The sequence below is a fragment of the Salmo salar genome, chromosome 04 (assembly GCF_965601325.2).
Source record: "Salmo salar chromosome 04, fSalSal1, whole genome shotgun sequence".
In the NCBI taxonomy this organism is placed as follows: Eukaryota; Metazoa; Chordata; class Actinopteri; order Salmoniformes; family Salmonidae; genus Salmo; species Salmo salar.
Genome location: NC_138294.1, coordinates 67,314,995 through 67,340,704, shown reverse-complemented (window position 1 = coordinate 67,340,704; position 25,710 = coordinate 67,314,995). Strand labels below are relative to the sequence as shown.

The 25,710-nt window shown below is 43.8% G+C and overlaps 3 protein-coding genes, 2 long non-coding RNA genes and 2 other non-coding genes across 17 annotated transcripts; 3 read left to right on the top strand and 4 right to left on the bottom strand.

Annotated features, from left to right (window-relative positions):
- Positions 1-3,195: 3,195 nt before the first annotated feature.
- On the bottom strand, positions 3,196-7,239 carry LOC123742480 (uncharacterized). Of its 4 annotated transcripts, none has more exons than XM_082974631.1 (6): positions 6,965-7,239; positions 6,366-6,752; positions 4,283-6,230; positions 3,783-4,067; positions 3,514-3,650; positions 3,196-3,349 (listed from the first exon to the last, which is right to left on the bottom strand). In XM_082974631.1, the coding sequence occupies exons 3-6, from the start codon at positions 4,793-4,795 to the stop codon at positions 3,304-3,306; spliced, it is 981 nt and encodes a 326-aa protein (XP_082830757.1). In that variant the 5' UTR covers positions 4,796-6,230; positions 6,366-6,752; positions 6,965-7,239; the 3' UTR covers positions 3,196-3,303. The 4 variants fall into 4 exon arrangements, with proteins under 4 accessions (XP_082830757.1, XP_082830759.1, XP_082830761.1 ...); XM_082974633.1 differs by lacking the exon at positions 6,965-7,239 and having other exon boundaries at positions 4,283-5,639; positions 5,723-6,230; positions 6,366-6,958; XM_082974635.1 differs by lacking the exon at positions 6,965-7,239 and having other exon boundaries at positions 6,366-6,404; positions 6,545-6,958.
- Positions 7,240-7,556: 317 nt separating this feature from the next.
- LOC106603623 (uncharacterized) lies at positions 7,557-9,695 on the top strand. Of its 2 annotated transcripts, XR_014392184.1 has the most exons (4): positions 7,557-7,862; positions 8,078-8,675; positions 8,893-9,040; positions 9,288-9,695. It is a non-coding gene; the product is annotated as an uncharacterized LOC106603623 (transcript). The 2 variants fall into 2 exon arrangements; XR_014392183.1 differs by having other exon boundaries at positions 7,584-8,675.
- Positions 9,696-9,746: 51 nt separating this feature from the next.
- Positions 9,747-13,433, top strand: LOC145878662 (uncharacterized). The gene is made up of 3 exons (XR_014392182.1): positions 9,747-10,368; positions 10,586-10,733; positions 10,981-13,433. It is a non-coding gene; the product is annotated as an uncharacterized LOC145878662 (long non-coding RNA).
- LOC106600352 (uncharacterized) lies at positions 13,209-17,211 on the bottom strand. Of its 3 annotated transcripts, XM_082974630.1 has the most exons (7): positions 16,689-17,211; positions 16,364-16,617; positions 15,721-16,228; positions 14,296-15,637; positions 13,796-14,080; positions 13,527-13,663; positions 13,209-13,362 (listed from the first exon to the last, which is right to left on the bottom strand). In XM_082974630.1, the coding sequence occupies exons 4-7, from the start codon at positions 14,806-14,808 to the stop codon at positions 13,317-13,319; spliced, it is 981 nt and encodes a 326-aa protein (XP_082830756.1). In that variant the 5' UTR covers positions 14,809-15,637; positions 15,721-16,228; positions 16,364-16,617; positions 16,689-17,211; the 3' UTR covers positions 13,209-13,316. The 3 variants fall into 3 exon arrangements, with proteins under 3 accessions (XP_082830756.1, XP_082830754.1, XP_082830755.1); XM_082974628.1 differs by having other exon boundaries at positions 14,296-16,228; XM_082974629.1 differs by lacking the exon at positions 16,689-17,211 and having other exon boundaries at positions 14,296-16,228; positions 16,364-16,678.
- A 50-nt stretch (positions 17,212-17,261) lies between these two features.
- On the top strand, positions 17,262-21,738 carry LOC106599826 (uncharacterized). Of its 3 annotated transcripts, none has more exons than XR_014392180.1 (4): positions 17,262-17,860; positions 18,076-18,673; positions 18,891-19,038; positions 19,286-21,738. It is a non-coding gene; the product is annotated as an uncharacterized LOC106599826 (transcript). The 3 variants fall into 3 exon arrangements; XR_014392181.1 differs by having other exon boundaries at positions 17,262-18,673; positions 19,286-20,914; positions 21,279-21,738; XR_014392179.1 differs by having other exon boundaries at positions 17,262-18,673.
- Positions 21,514-24,225, bottom strand: LOC123742477 (uncharacterized). Of its 3 annotated transcripts, XR_014392178.1 has the most exons (4): positions 24,041-24,225; positions 22,601-23,957; positions 21,832-22,385; positions 21,514-21,667 (listed from the first exon to the last, which is right to left on the bottom strand). XR_014392178.1 is itself a non-coding variant. In XM_082974627.1 (2 exons), exons 1-2 carry the CDS (start codon positions 23,111-23,113, stop codon positions 21,969-21,971), a joined length of 930 nt encoding a protein of 309 aa, XP_082830753.1. In that variant the 5' UTR covers positions 23,114-24,225; the 3' UTR covers positions 21,514-21,968. The 3 variants fall into 3 exon arrangements, 1 of the variants encoding a protein (XP_082830753.1); XR_014392177.1 differs by having other exon boundaries at positions 22,601-24,225; XM_082974627.1 differs by having other exon boundaries at positions 21,514-22,385; positions 22,601-24,225.
- A 459-nt stretch (positions 24,226-24,684) lies between these two features.
- Positions 24,685-25,535, bottom strand: LOC145878661 (uncharacterized). The gene is made up of 3 exons (XR_014392176.1): positions 25,296-25,535; positions 24,839-25,046; positions 24,685-24,722 (listed from the first exon to the last, which is right to left on the bottom strand). It is a non-coding gene; the product is annotated as an uncharacterized LOC145878661 (long non-coding RNA).
- Positions 25,536-25,710: the final 175 nt, after the last annotated feature.

The following is a 25,710-nucleotide window of genomic DNA, read 5'->3' as shown; positions in this document are numbered from 1 at the left end:
GACAGTGACCCAGCTACTCCTCAGTAATGGGGTTCTGGGGTGACATTGAGAAGAGTGTGGGCACCACTGTTTGGTTTCTGCTTCTCTCTATCAGCACAGGGGTGTTATACTGGGTCTGCTACTGTTTGGTGCATCTGCCCAGAACCAGATGGAGGGGTTCATGCCAGTATCCCTCTCCCTTATGTATATGGCCACAGTGCACTCCCGTATGGTTAAGGGCTTTCTTTTCGGGGTCACTGTACCCATGTTAGCCCTGCCCTGGCTGTTTCTGTTCATCACAACACTTTTGGTCCCACACACTGTCTTCCTTTGCAATGTCATGGCCATCATCGCAGGGGGGATCTGTATCCTTACTCCAACCTCATTGTGGTTCAAAAGAAATGTGATACGCTCCTCTGCAGTATGTCACAGCTTTATAAGTGTGCTTAGTAGTGTAGTTAAGTGCTAATAGGTTATAGGTGTTGTATATGAGTCCTGCTGCTAAACATGATGTTATTTTTGTTTAGAAAAATCTTGCATCACTGCTTCACACATTCTCCTTAACTTGCACTGGTGAAACAGACGGAAAGGGCTGGCTCTCACTTCTGGACATGTCCGATGCCAGGGCATCAGTGCTGGACAAGAAGATGCCTTTCAGGCTGCTGAGGAACATTGATGTCCTGTATGTCCCTGCATCAATAGAGGCGAGAAGGAAGACAGTCCATCCACCGTGAGTACTGAGAAAGCACCAGACCCATCATTTATCAGACAAGACAAGAGGTCATTAAATAACAATTGCTGTGTGCAAGCCAGAGCACATGATGTACTACAGTATAATGAGGTGCAGTTATAATAGATGATCCTCAGCTGTAATTGAATACTGTACAGTAGGCACCTAGTGGTCCCCCATGATTAGATAGAGAATCACTGGTATATTTAAGCTCTCTGAAATCTGTCCACGTTCTCATTGATTGCAGAATCATTCCAACCCCAGGCTCCTACCCAGTCCAAGCCTACGCTCCAGTGTCTTCTACCTCCAACCTACAGGCTACCGAGACCACACCAAAGACATTTGAAGGCTGGGCCCACTCCTACTATACACAGGGGAGCCCTGTTCAGGTCTCAGGTTATTACGGACACAACCATGGATATGGCCTCAAGCTTTGGGCCAAGTTACGGACATGGTCACAAACATGGACACAGCTGCAGCCACAGCCAAGGTCATGGACATAGTCACGAACACAGCTTTGGCCATGGACTCAGTCATGGACATGCATCTGCCTCTCAAACCAGCAGTCACTGGGCTCCAGTGGCTCAACATCCACATTCTCAACATTCCCACCTCAGTCCATTGTCTGTGTCTGTCAGTGCCCCAGGGGCGGAAATCCCGGGGGGGGGGGGGGACGGGGGGGACACGACCCCCCCATCCTGGGAAAAATATGATTTGTCCCCCCCAATATATCACTGTAAACATAACTATGTAATTTACATAATATTAATAATGCGCAATGAAAGCAATTGTGCTGATTATAGACACCTAATAGTGCGTTTTTAAGTTTCAAAAGATTGCGACCCCCCACCCTTTGCCTCACAATGGTTTGATCCACTGCCAGTTCCTTAGTTGGCAAGGTAACAGAGGGTTCGTGTCCACTGTCTGAAAAGCACTCAATGCACGTAACTGACGGGAGATTCATCCAGTCAATCGTGCCATAGCAATGTTTTGTTTTATGTTGGCAGGGTTCACACACACACTAGCTGAATTTGCAGAGCTAGCGCGCAAATATTAACTATTAAGCTAGCTAGTACCTATTCCATTTATGTGGCGTCGTCAAAGATGGAATCTTTGCTATCGTCAATTTATTCCAAGATCAGCATGCAGATGATGTAAGTTAGTGCTTCAAAGTCCCTGTGATAAGGTTAGCGATAAACTGAAGTCCAAACTGAACAGAACTACACTCTCTTCTACCATTGTCTTAAATATATTTAATGGTCTCGTTGCAAAAGCTAAATTGTCGCAAAGGGAACTTTTATTTATTTTATTTCACCTTTATTTAACCCGGGTAGCAAAGATTATAGCAAACACCACTGAAACGGAATTGGTGCTCCCTAGCTTTGCAAATTCAGCTATTGTTGGAAGCCAGCCAATATGAAACAAACTATTAAAATTACAAAAGGTTGCAGCATATGTTGTGTAAATGGTGAACTCATACAGCTGTCAACTCTTGTCATTTTAATCCGTTTCACATTTGCTAGCTACCTTTTAGATCGAAGCCCAAATAGAATGATAGAAGATAAGATGATAGAAGCCCATCTCCTACTGTAAATAACCTACACACGCTGTGTGTGTGTGTAGCCAGCCAGCCAGGTAGAAAAATGGCAGAAAAATAAAAAAGACGGACATCAGAGTATTTTTCAGTACACCAAAACGCAAAGTAAGAACCCTAGTAGCCTAATATCTCAAAGACTAGTTGATAAAATGTTCATAAGAAAGAAATCAAATTCTAATGGAAATGTTTCACAATGATGTCATTAGGCAGAGCAGGCAACAGATGGCACACAGACAGCAGAGTTGGGGACAGATATGCAGGGACAGACTGGCAGAGACAGGGAGTCTCAGGTAAGTTTGTTGAGTCTTTGTTTGGCAACATTATGAAAGGTTCTCCATTTTTTTAACTTGTAAAATAGGAACATAATTGGAAAATGCCATGGATGCCCCCACTCTCAACTTTAACAAATCTTAGTTCAGTCACCAGTTTAAGGCAATGGTATTGCTGTTGTGATTAGTTGTGTAGTTTTGGGTACCGGTAGTTAGGAGTACGGCAAACACCTTATTTCTTTGGTTCCTCAATATACATTTACCATATTACAATGTAGGCTATGTGTTACAGCACTACTTTTGGTGTCCCCCTCAGGATTTGCTCTTGAGAAAATTTCATGTAATTGTCCCCTCCAAAGTTGATATCAGATTTTCGCCCCTGCAGTGCACCCCAGAGTTTCACAGCAAACATGCCGGAGTCACTGCCAGAATCTGTGACGGTTCATCCAGGAGCACCTGTGTCTTCACTGACAGATTGATGACTTCAATCAGTAACACCAAAACTCGCTATAGCTCGATTGAAATTCAAAGGCAATGTTCTCGAAGACTGGAAATGACCTTTACATTTCAAGCGCGCTATTTTCAGCAATCACAATCCTTGTAAAAACGTCAACTCATGGTATAACTAATAACGTTTATTTTACATTTTATTATGTCAGTGTGGTTATAAGCCGCTATAGCTCTGAAGTTCGAGTGTGTGTGTGTGTGTGTGTTGTAGTAGTAGGCCATTATTTCTTCGAACATCTCAGTTTGGGCAGCAGCCACTGGAGAAACCTGTCAATCAAACACAACAGGAGAATAAATAGTAGTTTGCCATTAAACATCAGATCGCTGCTCTTCCTCTGCTACCGCATTCAATTTCTATAATTCTCTACATCATTCTATTTCTATAAATCTCTAAAATGCCCTTGTTATGTTGCCCTCTTCTATTTCCTCACCTCTTCCTCAGACTCTTCTTTTCCTCTTTCTTGTCCTCCTTACTTTCTCCAACATTTTCCACCTGCTGCATCTTGCTGGCCTTCTCTTTCTTCACTTGCTTTTTTCCCTTGCTCTTTTTCCTTTTGACCTTCCCTTCCTAAATATTTTTGACAAGGAGATAAAGTAATATAAGCATATGGCTATTTTCTACTCTTGAGCTATGATATCTAGAGGTATGATATACTGTAGAAGGACATATGGCCAATATTCCCTTCCTGTTTCCTCTCACCTGTGGGGTCACTCCTGACATTTTCTGGAGCAGCTTCCTGCCGTTCTCACTCAGGTTGGTGATTGGGGCCAGGCGAGGGCTGCGGTGGTATGGTAAGTACTCCACAGCAGGCAAAGCAACAATGACAGAGACGGGGCTTGGAGGTGTCGGAGGCTTTGGGACATCCTTTTGGGAGGGACGGGCCACAGCAGAGGGCAGGGCCCGTAGGGCTTCAGCCAGGGTCCGGGGTCCTGAGGTCACAAGAGGAGAGAGGCCAGACACAGGACCAGAGACTTTCCCTGGGCTCTGTAAGACCAGAAACAACAAACAAACTGTCAGGACAGTGCTATGTCATACACAATCAGTAGATATACTGTAAGACTAATCTATAAATACATTAGATACATGACTACACGCAATAAGTAAGATTAATTTACAAAGCTCTGGACATAGTTCTTTTTTTCAGGCTTGAGGAGCCTGTTCTCAGCTATTCTGGTCTGCATTTCTGCCATGCTCTCTACCATTTTGGCCATCTCTCCAGTGCATTTCTTGAAGGCCACTTTCAACCTTTCCAAGTCATTCAGCCAAGTGTCCAGGTTTACTGCCTCAAGATCACGTTCACTGCAGTTTCTCTTCATCACTTGGATCAGTGCCCTCACCTCTTCGCCCATCCTCCCTTTGTCTTCCCTATTCACATCTTCATCCCTCAGTCTTTCCTCCTTCCTCCTCCCCATCCACTTCTCAATCCAGGCTCTGAAGCATCCCTCATTCTTCTGCCTCTCTTGGTTGACGTCCTGACCGTCATTGACCTTCTTCAGGCCTTCCTCCAGGTCGAGCTCTATGGAGGCCAGTTTTTTTTTAATCCTCCTCAGGCTCTCCTTGTTGGTGTTGGTCCACTGTGTCTTCTTGTCCTGCTGCTCCTTGCAGGGCCGGACAGTAGGGACCAACTCCGTCAGGCGTGATGCCTTCTTCAGGGCACTCACAGAGGCAGGGAGAAGGATGTTGGGCTTGGCCACAATAATCTGTACAGACATAGGGTCAAACCATTGAGATGTAACACACACTAGTGATGCATTAACTCATAAGCAGCAGTCCCGCGGTTATATCCACAGGGCGGCAGGTTTAGGGTCATGAAATATTATGTGGGTGGCGGTCGGGTTGAATAAAAAGAAAACAATACATGAAAAAAATCCATAAATATATCATTCTTGTGTAATTTATATCTATAGGCTATTTAGCATTTGTGCATAAACCTAAGCTGTGGGACATAACTTGGCGCATGCCAAATAGACTAGACACCAATCACCAAACACTTTTGGGAAAGGGCAGAAAAAGTTATTGTTGATCCACTGACGCAAAAAGGACAATGTCAGAGTTTAATTCAATAAGAGGAAAGCTACGAAATGGAAAGTTGAAAATAAAGAAGGGATGGCCAGAAAAGTAATGTATATAGTCGGGCGGTTGCGGATGGGTTATTAGCAATTGCGGGTGGGTTTGGTTGAACAAACAGCTGACTTGCGCACCACTAACACACAAACACACAAATGTAAGAGAATACCAGTCGAGGGTCCTTCAGTGAAGCCCCTTTTCTCTGTGGTTCCTTTGAAGGCCCAGGACTGTCCTCAGCAGAGGCATCATTGCCATTATCACACTGTGTGTCAGAGAGCTAGTTGGTCATAGTCCATTCTCCACATTCAGTCAAAGAGTTACTCAAATACATGGTGCAGAACATACCAGAAAGTCTGATTCATCCAAGGAGTGGAGAGACAGATTGTCGTCCTCTACCATATCCCTCACTTCAAACTTTGTCACCTTTCCATCCTCCTCATCCTTCACTATCAGCGGTGGTGTCCTCCTTTCATGATCCTCATCATCAGACTGTGTATCAGAGTCAATTAGTCTGAGACTATTCTCTTTACAGTCATATCACTCAACACATCTATGGTGTACAACTCTCTTACCTCAGATTCACAGTCAGTGAAGGAGTAGATAGAGATGTCATCAGAGTTGGAGGATGAGATGACCCCATCATAATTTCTCTCCATCAGCCGAGTCACCCTTCCAGACTGAGGAGACAGACAAAGGCATGTACTTAGGGCAGCCATAAAATACACTGGCATTGACTGCCAAGAAAATGTAGAATATTTAGGCAATCCAACATAGTTGTACAAGTAGTGAGTAATTCATGGGTCATTGAAAATGCAAGTGTATTGAAATGCAATAAATGCAACTCCCATAACATTAGGGATGGGACTAAAGACCTTCCACACTGTAGGATTCTTTAGCATTTCCAATGAATGATTGTCAATTCAACCAAGCCAACCAAAATGGCCATATGAATCAACAGATTGATCTATCTGTTGTGTCTCTATGGGAACAGCAGAGATGTCTGACCTGGCTGAGAGGCTCTGGATTGATGTCCCGTCCATCCCCAGATGTCTGTTCCTGCCCACAGCTCTCAATGATTGGCTGTGAACAGTAAAGAAAAAATGTAACACTCTTTTGCTCATTTTGGCCTTGGAAATAACTTGGAAATAAATGATGTAGCCATCAATAAATCATTTAAGTAGCTACTGTTATGTGATTGATTTGAATGTGACTTACAGGCCTTTTGTGGATCTGAGGGGTCTGCGCTGAAGTAGACTGTCAAGACAGCATTCAATTTCAAATGAGTTTAGATGGGGAGGGATATCTGCAGTTGCTTTTATTGTGATAACTGCAGTTTGTACATGGAGCATAAGTAAGGTTTATGTGTAATTGTTTTCAGGTCGGATTTGACTTACAGGCCTTGGTCTTCTGTGCACCTTACCGGTTGGCCACATCACAGAATCAGGGGTGTTCACCCTCACTGGATTCAACTGTCAACACAACACTCCATTTAAAATGTGATGACAAAGACAGAACACAAACTAAATAAATTGGTATTTACCACATAAGGGCGGCGCCTTAAAGCTCTTTTGATTCTCTCATCACTACGGTCCATCTTGCTTTCTGAGGGATACATTTTCATCAACTGATTGGCACAAAACATATCCTAACACACACACACACACACAGACAAATGGCACGCCATTCCCTATATAGTGCACTTATTTTGATCTGAGCCCACTGGGGATAGGTCAAAAGTAGTACACTACAGGGTGCCATTTGGGACCTCTCCAAAGAATGTAAGAGCCTACCAGACATTCTAAACGCCAAATCACCTTGTGCAGTGCGAACGGGTCTAACCAACCGTTTCCAATCGTAGTATTCTCTGCACAGCGTCAGCTAGGGCAGACTATGCGGCAAAAGATTACCTGAAACAACCTGATTGAAAAAAGAGATTGTACTGATGATATATATCAAAGCTGAACACAGTTTATGTAGCGAATTGATGCTTGGTGACGTCACAAAAGGTCTCCGCGCATAATACGTCACAAGAAAGTCGTGTATGGGACCGGACTGGTGGCATCTTCCCCCTGGTTGTAACTTATAACTGTCAAATCAAATCTATGTAGCTATCTATCTAACTCAAATGTCTGTTGAGGACTCTTTGATAATCACATTTGAGGCACATGTCAGCAGGTGGCAGTGTCTTCAAATGCAGTAGTTGATGATCTGTGCAACAGTTGAGCAACTTGAAGTTGTACATTTTTGGGGGGCTAGCAAGCTTGCCTGCCTATTTCTACAATTAATCTTCTTATAATCGCATTTTAAACCTAACCACACTGCTAATCTAATGGCCCAACCTTAAATTAAGACCAAAAAGCGTATTTTTGTTTTCATACATTTTTACGATATAGCCAATTTGTACTTTGTGGCTGTGTTATCTAGTGGGAATCTCTAGCTGGCTAGTTATCTACCCTCTGGCGTTCCGCAATATTGGAGAAAAAGTTGATTGATAATCCAAGTACTAGTTTGAAAAATATGCACTGGGCATCAAAATGATCTCCCGAATAGTTTTAAAAGATGTGGTTCAGAGGTTCAAGAGTTTTACTCCTGAGTTACGGCTGGGATTGTTTCTGTCATAGTATAATTTGTTTACTGTCACTAACGTTACATATTTCGGTTTATCAGAGGATGTCTTCAGTCTTGGAACGACAGTTTTTGGCAATGGTCATGGTATGTTAGCAAGGAGGGGCTGAGTGAATCAACAATCATATGCTCGGTAGCTACTTTGATTGGGAGTGTTGTAACGTTAGCTAGCGTGCTAAAACGTATAGCTAATGTAACAGACGGTGCCAGTAGACTACAGCAGCAAGCTACAACACATCACGCCATGTTTATGTCTGTCAACCCTATCATTTATGTTTTAATCCTTTCCTCTTCCTTTGCAGTGCACAAGCTCAATAAGGTTCCGGAGTGGCGCAGCGGTCTGAGGCACTGCATCTTAGTGCAAAAGAGGCGTCACTACAGACCCTGTTTCGAATCCAGGTTGTATCACATCCGGCTGTGATTCGGAGTCCCATAGGGCAGTGCACAATTGGGCCTGCATCGCCAGGGTAGGCCGTCATTGTAAATAAGAATTTGTTCTTAACTGACTTGTCTAGTTAAATGAAAAATATAGAATGACATACTCCTTCCACCACAAGACAGTGAGCCAGCTACTCCTCAGTAATGGGGTTCTGGGGTGACATTGAGAAGAGTGTGGGCACCACTGTTTGGTTTCTGCTTCTCTCTATCAGCACAGGGGTGTTATACTGGGTCTGCTACTGTTTGGTGCATCTGCCCAGAACCAGATGGAGGGGTTCATGCCAGTATCCCTCTCCCTTATGTATATGGCCACAGTGCACTCCCGTATGGTTAAGGGCTTTCTTTTCGGGGTCACTGTACCCATGTTAGCCCTGCCCTGGCTGTTTCTGTTCATCACAACACTTTTGGTCCCACACACTGTCTTCCTTTGCAATGTCATGGCCATCATCGCAGGGGGGATCTGTATCCTTACTCCAACCTCATTGTGGTTCAAAAGAAATGTGATACGCTCCTCTGCAGTATGTCACAGCTTTATAAGTGTGCTTAGTAGTGTAGTTAAGTGCTAATAGGTTATAGGTGTTGTATATGAGTCCTGCTGCTAAACATGATGTTATTTTTGTTTAGAAAAATCTTGCATCACTGCTTCACACATTCTCCTTAACTTGCACTGGTGAAACAGACGGAAAGGGCTGGCTCTCACTTCTGGACATGTCCGATGCCAGGGCATCAGTGCTGGACAAGAAGATGCCTTTCAGGCGGCTGAGGAACATTGATGTCCTGTATGTCCCTGCATCAATAGAGGCGAGAAGGAAGACAGTCCACCCACCGTGAGTACTGAGAAAGCACCAGACCCATCATTTATCAGACAAGACAAGAGGTCATTAAATAACAATTGCTGTGTGCAAGCCAGAGCACATGATGTACTACAGTATAATGAGGTGCAGTTATAATAGATGATCCTCAGCTGTAATTGAATACTGTACAGTAGGCACCTAGTGGTCCCCCATGATTAGATAGAGAATCACTGGTATATTTAAGCTCTCTGAAATCTGTCCACGTTCTCATTGATTGCAGAATCATTCCAACCCCAGGCTCCTACCCAGTCCAAGCCTACGCTCCAGTGTCTTCTACCTCCAACCTACAGGCTACCGAGACCACACCAAAGACATTTGAAGGCTGGGCCCACTCCTACTATACACAGGGGAGCCCTGTTCAGGTCTCAGGTTATTACGGACACAACCATGGATATGGCCTCAAGCTTTGGGCCAAGTTACGGACATGGTCACAAACATGGACACAGCTGCAGCCACAGCCAAGGTCATGGACATAGTCACGAACACAGCTTTGGCCATGGACTCAGTCATGGACATGCATCTGCCTCTCAAACCAGCAGTCACTGGGCTCCAGTGGCTCAACATCCACATTCTCAACATTCCCACCTCAGTCCATTGTCTGTGTCTGTCAGTGCCCCAGGGGCGGAAATCCCGGGGGGGGGGGGGGGACTTATGTCTGTCAACCCTATCATTTATGTTTTAATCCTTTCCTCTTCCTTTGCAGTGCACAAGCTCAATAAGGTTCCGGAGTGGCGCAGCGGTCTGAGGCACTGCATCTTAGTGCAAAAGAGGCGTCACTACAGACCCTGTTTCGAATCCAGGTTGTATCACATCCGGCTGTGATTCGGAGTCCCATAGGGCAGTGCACAATTGGGCCTGCATCGCCAGGGTAGGCCGTCATTGTAAATAAGAATTTGTTCTTAACTGACTTGTCTAGTTAAATGAAAAATATAGAATGACATACTCCTTCCACCACAAGACAGTGACCCAGCTACTCCTCAGTAATGGGGTTCTGGGGTGACATTGAGAAGAGTGTGGGCACCACTGTTTGGTTTCTGCTTCTCTCTATCAGCACAGGGGTGTTATACTGGGTCTGCTACTGTTTGGTGCATCTGCCCAGAACCAGATGGAGGGGTTCATGCCAGTATCCCTCTCCCTTATGTATATGGCCACAGTGCACTCCCGTATGGTTAAGGGCTTTCTTTTCGGGGTCACTGTACCCATGTTAGCCCTGCCCTGGCTGTTTCTGTTCATCACAACACTTTTGGTCCCACACACTGTCTTCCTTTGCAATGTCATGGCCATCATCGCAGGGGGGATCTGTATCCTTACTCCAACCTCATTGTGGTTCAAAAGAAATGTGATACGCTCCTCTGCAGTATGTCACAGCTTTATAAGTGTGCTTAGTAGTGTAGTTAAGTGCTAATAGGTTATAGGTGTTGTATATGAGTCCTGCTGCTAAACATGATGTTATTTTTGTTTAGAAAAATCTTGCATCACTGCTTCACACATTCTCCTTAACTTGCACTGGTGAAACAGACGGAAAGGGCTGGCTCTCACTTCTGGACATGTCCGATGCCAGGGCATCAGTGCTGGACAAGAAGATGCCTTTCAGGCGGCTGAGGAACATTGATGTCCTGTATGTCCCTGCATCAATAGAGGCGAGAAGGAAGACAGTCCACCCACCGTGAGTACTGAGAAAGCACCAGACCCATCATTTATCAGACAAGACAAGAGGTCATTAAATAACAATTGCTGTGTGCAAGCCAGAGCACATGATGTACTACAGTATAATGAGGTGCAGTTATAATAGATGATCCTCAGCTGTAATTGAATACTGTACAGTAGGCACCTAGTGGTCCCCCATGATTAGATAGAGAATCACTGGTATATTTAAGCTCTCTGAAATCTGTCCACGTTCTCATTGATTGCAGAATCATTCCAACCCCAGGCTCCTACCCAGTCCAAGCCTACGCTCCAGTGTCTTCTACCTCCAACCTACAGGCTACCGAGACCACACCAAAGACATTTGAAGGCTGGGCCCACTCCTACTATACACAGGGGAGCCCTGTTCAGGTCTCAGGTTATTACGGACACAACCATGGATATGGCCTCAAGCTTTGGGCCAAGTTACGGACATGGTCACAAACATGGACACAGCTGCAGCCACAGCCAAGGTCATGGACATAGTCACGAACACAGCTTTGGCCATGGACTCAGTCATGGACATGCATCTGCCTCTCAAACCAGCAGTCACTGGGCTCCAGTGGCTCAACATCCACATTCTCAACATTCCCACCTCAGTCCATTGTCTGTGTCTGTCAGTGCCCCAGGGGCGGAAATCCCGGGGGACGGGGGGGACACGACCCCCCCATCCTGGGAAAAATATGATTTGTCCCCCCCAATATATCACTGTAAACATAACTATGTAATTTACATAATATTAATAATGCGCAATGAAAGCAATTGTGCTGATTATAGACACCTAATAGTGCGTTTTTAAGTTTCAAAAGATTGCGACCCCCCACCCTTTGCCTCACAATGGTTTGATCCACTGCCAGTTCCTTAGTTGGCAAGGTAACAGAGGGTTCGTGTCCACTGTCTGAAAAGCACTCAATGCACGTAACTGACGGGAGATTCATCCAGTCAATCGTGCCATAGCAATGTTTTGTTTTATGTTGGCAGGGTTCACACACACACTAGCTGAATTTGCAGAGCTAGCGCGCAAATATTAACTATTAAGCTAGCTAGTACCTATTCCATTTATGTGGCGTCGTCAAAGATGGAATCTTTGCTATCGTCAATTTATTCCAAGATCAGCATGCAGATGATGTAAGTTAGTGCTTCAAAGTCCCTGTGATAAGGTTAGCGATAAACTGAAGTCCAAACTGAACAGAACTACACTCTCTTCTACCATTGTCTTAAATATATTTAATGGTCTCGTTGCAAAAGCTAAATTGTCGCAAAGGGAACTTTTATTTATTTTATTTCACCTTTATTTAACCCGGGTAGCAAAGATTATAGCAAACACTACTGAAACGGAATTGGTGCTCCCTAGCTTTGCAAATTCAGCTATTGTTGGAAGCCAGCCAATATGAAACAAACTATTAAAATTACAAAAGGTTGCAGCATATGTTGTGTAAATGGTGAACTCATACAGCTGTCAACTCTTGTCATTTTAATCCGTTTCACATTTGCTAGCTACCTTTTAGATCGAAGCCCAAATAGAATGATAGAAGATAAGATGATAGAAGCCCATCTCCTACTGTAAATAACCTACACGCTGTGTGTGTGTGTAGCCAGCCAGCCAGGTAGAAAAATGGCAGAAAAATAAAAAAGACGGACATCAGAGTATTTTTCAGTACACCAAAACGCAAAGTAAGAACCCTAGTAGCCTAATATCTCAAAGACTAGTTGATAAAATGTTCATAAGAAAGAAATCAAATTCTAATGGAAATGTTTCACAATGATGTCATTAGGCAGAGCAGGCAACAGATGGCACACAGACAGCAGAGTTGGGGACAGATATGCAGGGACAGACTGGCAGAGACAGGGAGTCTCAGGTAAGTTTGTTGAGTCTTTGTTTGGCAACATTATGAAAGGTTCTCCATTTTTTTTACTTGTAAAATAGGAACATAATTGGAAAATGCCATGGATGCCCCCACTCTCAACTTTAACAAATCTTAGTTCAGTCACCAGTTTAAGGCAATGGTATTGCTGTTGTGATTAGTTGTGTAGTTTTGGGTACCGGTAGTTAGGAGTACGGCAAACACCTTATTTCTTTGGTTCCTCAATATACATTTACCATATTACAATGTAGGCTATGTGTTACAGCACTACTTTTGGTGTCCCCCTCAGGATTTGCTCTTGAGAAAATTTCATGTAATTGTCCCCTCCAAAGTTGATATCAGATTTTCGCCCCTGCAGTGCCCCCCAGAGTTTCACAGCAAACATGCCAGAGTCACTGCCAGAATCTGTGACGGTTCATCCAGGAGCACCTGTGTCTTCACTGACAGATTGATGACTTCAATCAGTAACACCAAAACTCGCTATAGCTCGATTGAAATTCAAAGGCAATGTTCTCGAAGACTGGAAATGACCTTTACATTTCAAGCGCGCTATTTTCAGCAATCACAATCCTTGTAAAAACGTCAACTCATGGTATAACTAATAACGTTTATTTTACATTTTATTATGTCAGTGTGGTTATAAGCCGCTATAGCTCTGAAGTTCGAGTGTGTGTGTGTGTGTGTGTTGTAGTAGTAGGCCATTATTTCTTCGAACATCTCAGTTTGGGCAGCAGCCACTGGAGAAACCTGTCAATCAAACACAACAGGAGAATAAATAGTAGTTTGCCATTAAACATCAGATCGCTGCTCTTCCTCTGCTACCGCATTCAATTTCTATAATTCTCTACATCATTCTATTTCTATAAATCTCTAAAATGCCCTTGTTATGTTGCCCTCTTCTATTTCCTCACCTCTTCCTCAGACTCTTCTTTTCCTCTTTCTTGTCCTCCTTACTTTCTCCAACATTTTCCACCTGCTGCATCTTGCTGGCCTTCTCTTTCTTCACTTGCTTTTTTCCCTTGCTCTTTTTCCTTTTGACCTTCCCTTCCTAAATATTTTTGACAAGGAGATAAAGTAATATAAGCATATGGCTATTTTCTACTCTTGAGCTATGATATCTAGAGGTATGATATACTGTAGAAGGACATATGGCCAATATTCCCTTCCTGTTTCCTCTCACCTGTGGGGTCACTCCTGACATTTTCTGGAGCAGCTTCCTGCCGTTCTCACTCAGGTTGGTGATTGGGGCCAGGCGAGGGCTGCGGTGGTATGGTAAGTACTCCACAGCAGGCAAAGCAACAATGACAGAGACGGGGCTTGGAGGTGTCGGAGGCTTTGGGACATCCTTTTGGGAGGGACGGGCCACAGCAGAGGGCAGGGCCCGTAGGGCTTCAGCCAGGGTCCGGGGTCCTGAGGTCACAAGAGGAGAGAGGCCAGACACAGGACCAGAGACTTTCCCTGGGCTCTGTAAGACCAGAAACAACAAACAAACTGTCAGGACAGTGCTATGTCATACACAATCAGTAGATATACTGTAAGACTAATCTATAAATACATTAGATACATGACTACACGCAATAAGTAAGATTAATTTACAAAGCTCTGGACATAGTTCTTTTTTTCAGGCTTGAGGAGCCTGTTCTCAGCTATTCTGGTCTGCATTTCTGCCATGCTCTCTACCATTTTGGCCATCTCTCCAGTGCATTTCTTGAAGGCCACTTTCAACCTTTCCAAGTCATTCAGCCAAGTGTCCAGGTTTACTGCCTCAAGATCACGTTCACTGCAGTTTCTCTTCATCACTTGGATCAGTGCCCTCACCTCTTCGCCCATCCTCCCTTTGTCTTCCCTATTCACATCTTCATCCCTCAGTCTTTCCTCCTTCCTCCTCCCCATCCACTTCTCAATCCAGGCTCTGAAGCATCCCTCATTCTTCTGCCTCTCTTGGTTGACGTCCTGACCGTCATTGACCTTCTTCAGGCCTTCCTCCAGGTCGAGCTCTATGGAGGCCAGTTTTTTTTTAATCCTCCTCAGGCTCTCCTTGTTGGTGTTGGTCCACTGTGTCTTCTTGTCCTGCTGCTCCTTGCAGGGCCGGACAGTAGGGACCAACTCCGTCAGGCGTGATGCCTTCTTCAGGGCACTCACAGAGGCAGGGAGAAGGATGTTGGGCTTGGCCACAATAATCTGTACAGACATAGGGTCAAACCATTGAGATGTAACACACACTAGTGATGCATTAACTCATAAGCAGCAGTCCCGCGGTTATATCCACAGGGCGGCAGGTTTAGGGTCATGAAATATTATGTGTAATATAAAGAAAACAATACATGAAAAAAATCCATAAATATATCATTCTTGTGTAATTTAAATCTATAGGCTATTTAGCATTTGTGCATAAACCTAAGCTGTGGGACATAACTTGGCGCATGCCAAATAGACTAGACACCAATCACCAAACACTTTTGGGAAAGGGCAGAAAAAGTTATTGTTGATCCACTGACGCAAAAAGGACAATGTCAGAGTTTAATTCAATAAGAGGAAAGCTACGAAATGGAAAGTTGAAAATAAAGAAGGGATGGCCAGAAAAGTAATGTATATAGTCGGGCGGTTGCGGATGGGTTATTAGCAATTGCGGGTGGGTTTGGTTGAACAAACAGCTGACCTGCGCACCACTAACACACAAACACACAAATGTAAGAGAATACCAGTCGAGGGTCCTTCAGTGAAGCCCCTTTTCTCTGTGATTCCTTTGAAGGCCCAGGACTGTCCTCAGCAGAGGCATCATTGCCATTATCACACTGTGTGTCAGAGAGCTAGTTGGTCATAGTCCATTCTCCACATTCAGTCAAAGAGTTACTCAAATACATGGTGCAGAACATACCAGAAAGTCTGATTCATCCAAGGAGTGGAGAGACAGATTGTCGTCCTCTACCATATCCCTCACTTCAAACTTTGTCACCTTTCCATCCTCCTCATCCTTCACTATCAGCGGTGGTGTCCTCCTTTCATGATCCTCATCATCAGACTGTGTATCAGAGTCAATTAGTCTGAGACTATTCTCTTTACAGTCATATCACTCAACACATCTATGGTGTACAACTCTCTTACCTCAGATTCACAGTCAGTGAAGGAGTAGATAGAGATGTCATCAGAGTTGGAGGATGAGATGACCCCATCATAATTTCTCTCCATCAGCCGAGTCACCCTTCCAGACTGAGGAGACAGACAAAGGCATGTACTTAGGGCAGCCATAAAATACACTGGCATTGACTGCCAAGAAAATGTAGAATATTTAGGCAATCCAACATAGTTGTACAAGTAGTGAGTAATTCATGGGTCATTGAAAATGCTAGTGTATTGAAATGCAATAAATGCAACTCCCATAACATTAGGGATGGGACTAAAGACCTTCCACACTGTAGGATTCCTTAGCATTTCCAATGAATGATTGTCAATTCAACCAAGCCAACCAAAATGGCCATATGAATCAACAGATTGATCTATCTGTTGTGTCTCTATGGGAACAGCAGAGATGTCTGACCTGGCTGAGAGGCTCTGGATTGATGTCCCGTCCATCCCCAGATGTCTGTTCCTGCCCACAGCTCTCAATGATTGGCTGTGAACAGTAAAGAAAAAATGTAACACTCTTTTGCTCATTTTGGCCTTGGAAATAACTTGGAAATAAATGATGTAGCCATCAATAAATCATTTAAGTAGCTACTGTTATGTGATTGATTTGAATGTGACTTACAGGCCTTTTGTGGATCTGAGGGGTCTGCGCTGAAGTAGACTGTCAAGACAGCATTCAATTTCAAATGAGTTTAGATGGGGAGGGATATCTGCAGTTGCTTTTATTGTGATAACTGCAGTTTGTACATGGAGCATAAGTAAGGTTTATGTGTAATTGTTTTCAGGTCGGATTTGACTTACAGGCCTTGGTCTTCTGTGTACCTTACCGGTTGGCCACATCACAGAATCAGGGGTGTTCACCCTCACTGGATTCAACTGTCAACACAACACTCCATTTAAAATGTGATGACAAAGACAGAACACAAACTAAATAAATTGGTATTTACCACATAAGGGCGGCGCCTTAAAGCTCTTTTGATTCTCTCATCACTACGGTCCATCTTGCTTTCTGAGGGATACATTTTCATCAACTGATTGGCACAAAACATATCCTAACACACACACACACACACAGACAAATGGCACGCCATTCCCTATATAGTGCACTTATTTTGATCTGAGCCCACTGGGGATAGGTCAAAAGTAGTACACTACAGGGTGCCATTTGGGACCTCTCCAAAGAATGTAAGAGCCTACCAGACATTCTAAACGCCAAATCACCTTGTGCAGTGCGAACGGGTCTAACCAACCGTTTCCAATCGTAGTATTCTCTGCACAGCGTCAGCTAGGGCAGACTATGCGGCAAAAGATTACCTGAAACAACCTGATTGAAAAAAGAGATTGTACTGATGATATATATCAAAGCTGAACACAGTTTATGTAGCGAATTGATGCTTGGTGACGTCACAAAAGGTCTCCGCGCATAATACGTCACAAGAAAGTCGTGTATGGGACCGGACTGGTGGCATCTTCCCCCTGGTTGTAATTTATAACTGTCAAATCAAATCTATGTAGCTATCTATCTAACTCAAATGTCTGTTGAGGACTCTTTGATAATCACATTTGAGGCACATGTCAGCAGGTGGCAGTGTCTTCAAATGCAGTAGTTGATGATCTGTGCAACAGTTGAGCAACTTGAAGTTGTACATTTTTGGGGGGCTAGCAAGCTTGCCTGCCTATTTCTACAATTAATCTTCTTATAATCGCATTTTAAACCTAACCACACTGCTAATCTAATGGCCCAACCTTAAATTAAGACCAAAAAGCGTATTTTTGTTTTCATACATTTTTACGATATAGCCAATTTGTACTTTGTGGCTGTGTTATCTAGTGGGAATCTCTAGCTGGCTAGTTATCTACCCTCTGGCGTTCCGCAATATTGGAGAAAAAGTTGATTGATAATCCAAGTACTAGTTTGAAAAATATGCACTGGGCATCAAAATGATCTCCCGAATAGTTTTAAAAGATGTGGTTCAGAGGTTCAAGAGTTTTACTCCTGAGTTACGGCTGGGATTGTTTCTGTCATAGCATAATTTGTTTACTGTCACTAACGTTACATATTTCGGTTTATCAGAGGATGTCTTCAGTCTTGGAACGACAGTTTTTGGCAATGGTCATGGTATGTTAGCAAGGAGGGGCTGAGTGAATCAACAATCATATGCTCGGTAGCTACTTTGATTGGGAGTGTTGTAACGTTAGCTAGCGTGCTAAAACGTATAGCTAATGTAACAGACGGTGCCAGTAGACTACAGCAGCAAGCTACAACACATCACGCCATGTTTATGTCTGTCAACCCTATCATTTATGTTTTAATCCTTTCCTCTTCCTTTGCAGTGCACAAGCTCAATAAGGTTCCGGAGTGGCGCAGCGGTCTGAGGCACTGCATCTTAGTGCAAAAGAGGCGTCACTACAGACCCTGTTTCGAATCCAGGTTGTATCACATCCGGCTGTGATTCGGAGTCCCATAGGGCAGTGCACAATTGGGCCTGCATCGCCAGGGTAGGCCGTCATTGTAAATAAGAATTTGTTCTTAACTGACTTGTCTAGTTAAATGAAAAATATAGAATGACATACTCCTTCCACCACAAGACAGTGAGCCAGCTACTCCTCAGTAATGGGGTTCTGGGGTGACATTGAGAAGAGTGTGGGCACCACTGTTTGGTTTCTGCTTCTCTCTATCAGCACAGGGGTGTTATACTGGGTCTGCTACTGTTTGGTGCATCTGCCCAGAACCAGATGGAGGGGTTCATGCCAGTATCCCTCTCCCTTATGTATATGGCCACAGTGCACTCCCGTATGGTTAAGGGCTTTCTTTTCGGGGTCACTGTACCCATGTTAGCCCTGCCCTGGCTGTTTCTGTTCATCACAACACTTTTGGTCCCACACACTGTCTTCCTTTGCAATGTCATGGCCATCATCGCAGGGGGGATCTGTATCCTTACTCCAACCTCATTGTGGTTCAAAAGAAATGTGATACGCTCCTCTGCAGTATGTCACAGCTTTATAAGTGTGCTTAGTAGTGTAGTTAAGTGCTAATAGGTTATAGGTGTTGTATATGAGTCCTGCTGCTAAACATGATGTTATTTTTGTTTAGAAAAATCTTGCATCACTGCTTCACACATTCTCCTTAACTTGCACTGGTGAAACAGACGGAAAGGGCTGGCTCTCACTTCTGGACATGTCCGATGCCAGGGCATCAGTGCTGGACAAGAAGATGCCTTTCAGGCGGCTGAGGAACATTGATGTCCTGTATGTCCCTGCATCAATAGAGGCGAGAAGGAAGACAGTCCACCCACCGTGAGTACTGAGAAAGCACCAGACCCATCATTTATCAGACAAGACAAGAGGTCATTAAATAACAATTGCTGTGTGCAAGCCAGAGCACATGATGTACTACAGTATAATGAGGTGCAGTTATAATAGATGATCCTCAGCTGTAATTGAATACTGTACAGTAGGCACCTAGTGGTCCCCCATGATTAGATAGAGAATCACTGGTATATTTAAGCTCTCTGAAATCTGTCCACGTTCTCATTGATTGCAGAATCATTCCAACCCCAGGCTCCTACCCAGTCCAAGCCTACGCTCCAGTGTCTTCTACCTCCAACCTACAGGCTACCGAGACCACACCAAAGACATTTGAAGGCTGGGCCCACTCCTACTATACACAGGGGAGCCCTGTTCAGGTCTCAGGTTATTACGGACACAACCATGGATATGGCCTCAAGCTTTGGGCCAAGTTACGGACATGGTCACAAACATGGACACAGCTGCAGCCACAGCCAAGGTCATGGACATAGTCACGAACACAGCTTTGGCCATGGACTCAGTCATGGACATGCATCTGCCTCTCAAACCAGCAGTCACTGGGCTCCAGTGGCTCAACATCCACATTCTCAACATTCCCACCTCAGTCCATTGTCTGTGTCTGTCAGTGCCCCAGGGGCGGAAATCCCGGGGGACGGGGGGAACACGACCCCCCCATCCTGGGAAAAATATGATTTGTCCCCCCCAATATATCACTGTAAACATAACTATGTAATTTACATAATATTAATAATGCGCAATGAAAGCAATTGTGCTGATTATAGACACCTAATAGTGCGTTTTTAAGTTTCAAAAGATTGCGACCCCCCACCCTTTGCCTCACAATGGTTTGATCCACTGCCAGTTCCTTAGTTGGCAAGGTAACAGAGGGTTCGTGTCCACTGTCTGAAAAGCACTCAATGCACGTAACTGACGGGAGATTCATCCAGTCAATCGTGCCATAGCAATGTTTTGTTTTATGTTGGCAGGGTTCACACACACACTAGCTGAATTTGCAGAGCTAGCGCGCAAATATTAACTATTAAGCTAGCTAGTACCTATTCCATTTATGTGGCGTCGTCAAAGATGGAATCTTTGCTATCGTCAATTTATTCCAAGATCAGCATGCAGATGATGTAAGTTAGTGCTTCAAAGTCCCTGTGATAAGGTTAGCGATAAACTGAAGTCCAAACTGAACATAACTACACTCTCTTCTACCATTGTCTTAAATATATTTAATGGTCTCGTTGCAAAAGCTAAATTGTCGCAAAGGGAACTTTTATTTATTTTATTTCACCTTTATTTAACCCGGGTAGCAAAGATTATAGCAAACACTACTGAAACGGAATTGGTGCTCCCTAGCTTTGCAAATTCAGCTATTGTTGGAAGCCAGCCAATATGAAACAAACTATTAAAATTACAAAAGGTTGCAGCATATGTTGTGTAAATGGTGAACTCATACAGCTGTCAACTCTTGTCATTTTAATCCGTTTCACATTTGCTAGCTACCTTTTAGATCGAAGCCCAAATAGAATGATAGAAGATAAGATGATAGAAGCCCATCTCCTACTGTAAATAACCTACACGCTGTGTGTGTGTGTAGCCAGCCAGCCAGGTAGAAAAATGGCAGAAAAATAAAAAAGACGGACATCAGAGTATTTTTCAGTACACCAAAACGCAAAGTAAGAACCCTAGTAGCCTAATATCTCAAAGACTAGTTGATAAAATGTTCATAAGAAAGAAATCAAATTCTAATGGAAATGTTTCACAATGATGTCATTAGGCAGAGCAGGCAACAGATGGCACACAGACAGCAGAGTTGGGGACAGATATGCAGGGACAGACTGGCAGAGACAGGGAGTCTCAGGTAAGTTTGTTGAGTCTTTGTTTGGCAACATTATGAAAGGTTCTCCATTTTTTTTACTTGTAAAATAGGAACATAATTGGAAAATGCCATGGATGCCCCCACTCTCAACTTTAACAAATCTTAGTTCAGTCACCAGTTTAAGGCAATGGTATTGCTGTTGTGATTAGTTGTGTAGTTTTGGGTACCGGTAGTTAGGAGTACGGCAAACACCTTATTTCTTTGGTTCCTCAATATACATTTACCATATTACAATGTAGGCTATGTGTTACAGCACTACTTTTGGTGTCCCCCTCAGGATTTGCTCTTGAGAAAATTTCATGTAATTGTCCCCTCCAAAGTTGATATCAGATTTTCGCCCCTGCAGTGCCCCCCAGAGTTTCACAGCAAACATGCCGGAGTCACTGCCAGAATCTGTGACGGTTCATCCAGGAGCACCTGTGTCTTCACTGACAGATTGATGACTTCAATCAGTAACACCAAAACTCGCTATAGCTCGATTGAAATTCAAAGGCAATGTTCTCGAAGACTGGAAATGACCTTTACATTTCAAGCGCGCTATTTTCAGCAATCACAATCCTTGTAAAAACGTCAACTCATGGTATAACTAATAACGTTTATTTTACATTTTATTATGTCAGTGTGGTTATAAGCCGCTATAGCTCTGAAGTTCGAGTGTGTGTGTGTGTGTGTGTTGTAGTAGTAGGCCATTATTTCTTCGAACATCTCAGTTTGGGCAGCAGCCACTGGAGAAACCTGTCAATCAAACACAACAGGAGAATAAATAGTAGTTTGCCATTAAACATCAGATCGCTGCTCTTCCTCTGCTACCGCATTCAATTTCTATAATTCTCTACATCATTCTATTTCTATAAATCTCTAAAATGCCCTTGTTATGTTGCCCTCTTCTATTTCCTCACCTCTTCCTCAGACTCTTCTTTTCCTCTTTCTTGTCCTCCTTACTTTCTCCAACATTTTCCACCTGCTGCATCTTGCTGGCCTTCTCTTTCTTCACTTGCTTTTTTCCCTTGCTCTTTTTCCTTTTGACCTTCTCTTCCTAAATATTTTTGACAAGGAGATAAAGTAATATAAGCATATGGCTATTTTCTACTCTTGAGCTATGATATCTAGAGGTATGATATACTGTAGAAGGACATATGGCCAATATTCCCTTCCTGTTTCCTCTCACCTGTGGGGTCACTCCTGACATTTTCTGGAGCAGCTTCCTGCCGTTCTCACTCAGGTTGGTGATTGGGGCCAGGCGAGGGCTGCGGTGGTATGGTAAGTACTCCACAGCAGGCAAAGCAACAATGACAGAGACGGGGCTTGGAGGTGTCGGAGGCTTTGGGACATCCTTTTGGGAGGGACGGGCCACAGCAGAGGGCAGGGCCCGTAGGGCTTCAGCCAGGGTCCGGGGTCCTGAGGTCACAAGAGGAGAGAGGCCAGACACAGGACCAGAGACTTTCCCTGGGCTCTGTAAGACCAGAAACAACAAACAAACTGTCAGGACAGTGCTATGTCATACACAATCAGTAGATATACTGTAAGACTAATCTATAAATACATTAGATACATGACTACACGCAATAAGTAAGATTAATTTACAAAGCTCTGGACATAGTTCTTTTTTTCAGGCTTGAGGAGCCTGTTCTCAGCTATTCTGGTCTGCATTTCTGCCATGCTCTCTACCATTTTGGCCATCTCTCCAGTGCATTTCTTGAAGGCCACTTTCAACCTTTCCAAGTCATTCAGCCAAGTGTCCAGGTTTACTGCCTCAAGATCACGTTCACTGCAGTTTCTCTTCATCACTTGGATCAGTGCCCTCACCTCTTCGCCCATCCTCCCTTTGTCTTCCCTATTCACATCTTCATCCCTCAGTCTTTCCTCCTTCCTCCTCCCCATCCACTTCTCAATCCAGGCTCTGAAGCATCCCTCATTCTTCTGCCTCTCTTGGTTGACGTCCTGACCGTCATTGACCTTCTTCAGGCCTTCCTCCAGGTCGAGCTCTATGGAGGCCAGTTTTTTTTTAATCCTCCTCAGGCTCTCCTTGTTGGTGTTGGTCCACTGTGTCTTCTTGTCCTGCTGCTCCTTGCAGGGCCGGACAGTAGGGACCAACTCCGTCAGGCGTGATGCCTTCTTCAGGGCACTCACAGAGGCAGGGAGAAGGATGTTGGGCTTGGCCACAATAATCTGTACAGACATAGGGTCAAACCATTGAGATGTAACACACACTAGTGATGCATTAACTCATAAGCAGCAGTCCCGCGGTTATATCCACAGGGCGGCAGGTTTAGGGTCATGAAATATTATGTGGGTGGCGGTCGGGTTGAATAAAAAGAAAACAATACATGAAAAAAATCCATAAATATATCATTCTTGTGTAATTTATATCTATAGGCTATTTAGCATTTGTGCATAAACCTAAGCTGTGGGACATAACTTGGCGCATGCCAAATAGACTAGACACCAATCACCAAACACTTTTGGGAAAGGGCAGAAAAAGTTTTTGTTGATCCACTGACGCAAAAAGGACAATGTCAGAGTTTAATTCAATAAGAGGAAAGCTACGAAATGGAAAGTTGAAAATAAAGAAGGGATGGCCAGAAAAGTAATGTATATAGTCGGGCAGTTGCGGATGGGTTATTAGCAATTGCGGGTGGGTTTGGTTGAACAAACAGCTGACCTGCGCACCACTAACACACAAACACACAAATGTAAGAGAATACCAGTCGAGAGTCCTTCAGTGAAGCCCCTTTTCTCTGTGGTTCCTTTGAAGGCCCAGGACTGTCCTCAGCAGAGGCATCATTGCCATTATCACACTGTGTGTCAGAGAGCTAGTTGGTCATAGTCCATTCTCCACATTCAGTCAAAGAGTTACTCAAATACATGGTGCAGAACATACCAGAAAGTCTGATTCATCCAAGGAGTGGAGAGACAGATTGTCGTCCTCTACCATATCCCTCACTTCAAACTTTGTCACCTTTCCATCCTCCTCATCCTTCACTATCAGCGGTGGTGTCCTCCTTTCATGATCCTCATCATCAGACTGTGTATCAGAGTCAATTAGTCTGAGACTATTCTCTTTACAGTCATATCACTCAACACATCTATGGTGTACAACTCTCTTACCTCAGATTCACAGTCAGTGAAGGAGTAGATAGAGATGTCATCAGAGTTGGAGGATGAGATGACCCCATCATAATTTCTCTCCATCAGCCGAGTCACCCTTCCAGACTGAGGAGACAGACAAAGGCATGTACTTAGGGCAGCCATAAAATACACTGGCATTGACTGCCAAGAAAATGTAGAATATTTAGGCAATCCAACATAGTTGTACAAGTAGTGAGTAATTCATGGGTTATTGAAAATGCAAGTGTATTGAAATGCAATAAATGCAACTCCCATAACATTAGGGATGGGACTAAAGACCTTCCACACTGTAGGATTCTTTAGCATTTCCAATGAATGATTGTCAATTCAACCAAGCCAACCAAAATGGCCATATGAATCAACAGATTGATCTATCTGTTGTGTCTCTATGGGAACAGCAGAGATGTCTGACCTGGCTCAGAGGCTCTGGATTGATGTCCCGTCCATCCCAAGATGTCTGTTCCTGCCCACAGCTCTCAATGATTGGCTGTGAACAGTAAAGAAAAAATGTAACACTCTTTTGCTCATTTTGGCCTTGGAAATAACTTGGAAATAAATGATGTAGCCATCAATAAATCATTTAAGTAGCTACTGTTATGTGATTGATTTGAATGTGACTTACAGGCCTTTTGTGGATCTGAGGGGTCTGCGCTGAAGTAGACTGTCAAGACAGCATTCAATTTCAAATGAGTTTAGATGGGAAGGGATATCTGCAGTTTGTACATGGAGCATAAGTAAGGTTTATGTGTAATTGTTTTCAGGTCGGATTTGACTTACAGGCCTTGGTCTTCTGTGCACCTTACCGGTTGGCCACATCACAGAATCAGGGGTGTTCACCCTCACTGGATTCAACTGTCAACACAACACTCCATTTAAAATGTGATGACAAAGACAGAACACAAACTAAATAAATTGGTATTTACCACATAAGGGCGGCGCCTTAAAGCTCTTTTGATTCTCTCATCACTACGGTCCATCTTGCTTTCTGAGGGATACATTTTCATCAACTGATTGGCACAAAACATATCCTAACACACACACACACACACACACACACAGACAAATGGCACGCCATTCCCTATATAGTGCACTTACTTTGACTTGTGCCCATATAGTGCACTTATTTTGATCTGAGCCCACTGGGGATAGGTCAAAAGTAGTACACTACAGGGTGCCATTTGGGACCTCTCCAAAGAATGTAAGAGCCTACCAGACATTCTAAACGCCAAATCACCTTGTGCAGTGCGAACGGGTCTAACCAACCGTTTCCAATCGTAGTATTCTCTGCACAGCGTCAGCTAGGGCAGACTATGCGGCAAAAGATTACCTGAAACAACCTGATTGAAAAAAGAGATTGTACTGATGATATATATCAAAGCTGAACACAGTTTATGTAGCGAATTGATGCTTGGTGACGTCACAAAAGGTCTCCGCGCATAATACGTCACAAGAAAGTCGTGTATGGGACCGGACTGGTGGCATCTTCCCCCTGGTTGTAACTTATAACTGTCAAATCAAATCTATGTAGCTATCTATCTAACTCAAATGTCTGTTGAGGACTCTTTGATAATCACATTTGAGGCACATGTCAGCAGGTGGCAGTGTCTTCAAATGCAGTAGTTGATGATCTGTGCAACAGTTGAGCAACT

What these genes read in the sequence shown, in the direction of transcription:
- LOC123742480 (XM_082974631.1), bottom strand. Translation starts at nt 4,795, where the DNA reads ATGTCTGTACAGATTATTGTGGCCAAGCCCAACATCCTTCTCCCTGCC. An exon ending in CTGGAGAGATGGCCAAAATG is followed by an intron (nt 4,068 to 4,282) that starts GTAGAGAGCATG and finishes CTGGTCTTACAG; the next exon opens with AGCCCAGGGAAAGTCTCTGG. An exon ending in TGTCAGGAGTGACCCCACAG is followed by an intron (nt 3,651 to 3,782) that starts GTGAGAGGAAAC and finishes AAAAATATTTAG; the next exon opens with GAAGGGAAGGTCAAAAGGAA.
- LOC123742477 (XM_082974627.1), bottom strand. Translation starts at nt 23,113, where the DNA reads ATGTCTGTACAGATTATTGTGGCCAAGCCCAACATCCTTCTCCCTGCC. An exon ending in CTGGAGAGATGGCCAAAATG is followed by an intron (nt 22,386 to 22,600) that starts GTAGAGAGCATG and finishes CTGGTCTTACAG; the next exon opens with AGCCCAGGGAAAGTCTCTGG.
- LOC106600352 (XM_082974628.1), bottom strand. Translation starts at nt 14,808, where the DNA reads ATGTCTGTACAGATTATTGTGGCCAAGCCCAACATCCTTCTCCCTGCC. An exon ending in CTGGAGAGATGGCCAAAATG is followed by an intron (nt 14,081 to 14,295) that starts GTAGAGAGCATG and finishes CTGGTCTTACAG; the next exon opens with AGCCCAGGGAAAGTCTCTGG. An exon ending in TGTCAGGAGTGACCCCACAG is followed by an intron (nt 13,664 to 13,795) that starts GTGAGAGGAAAC and finishes AAAAATATTTAG; the next exon opens with GAAGGGAAGGTCAAAAGGAA.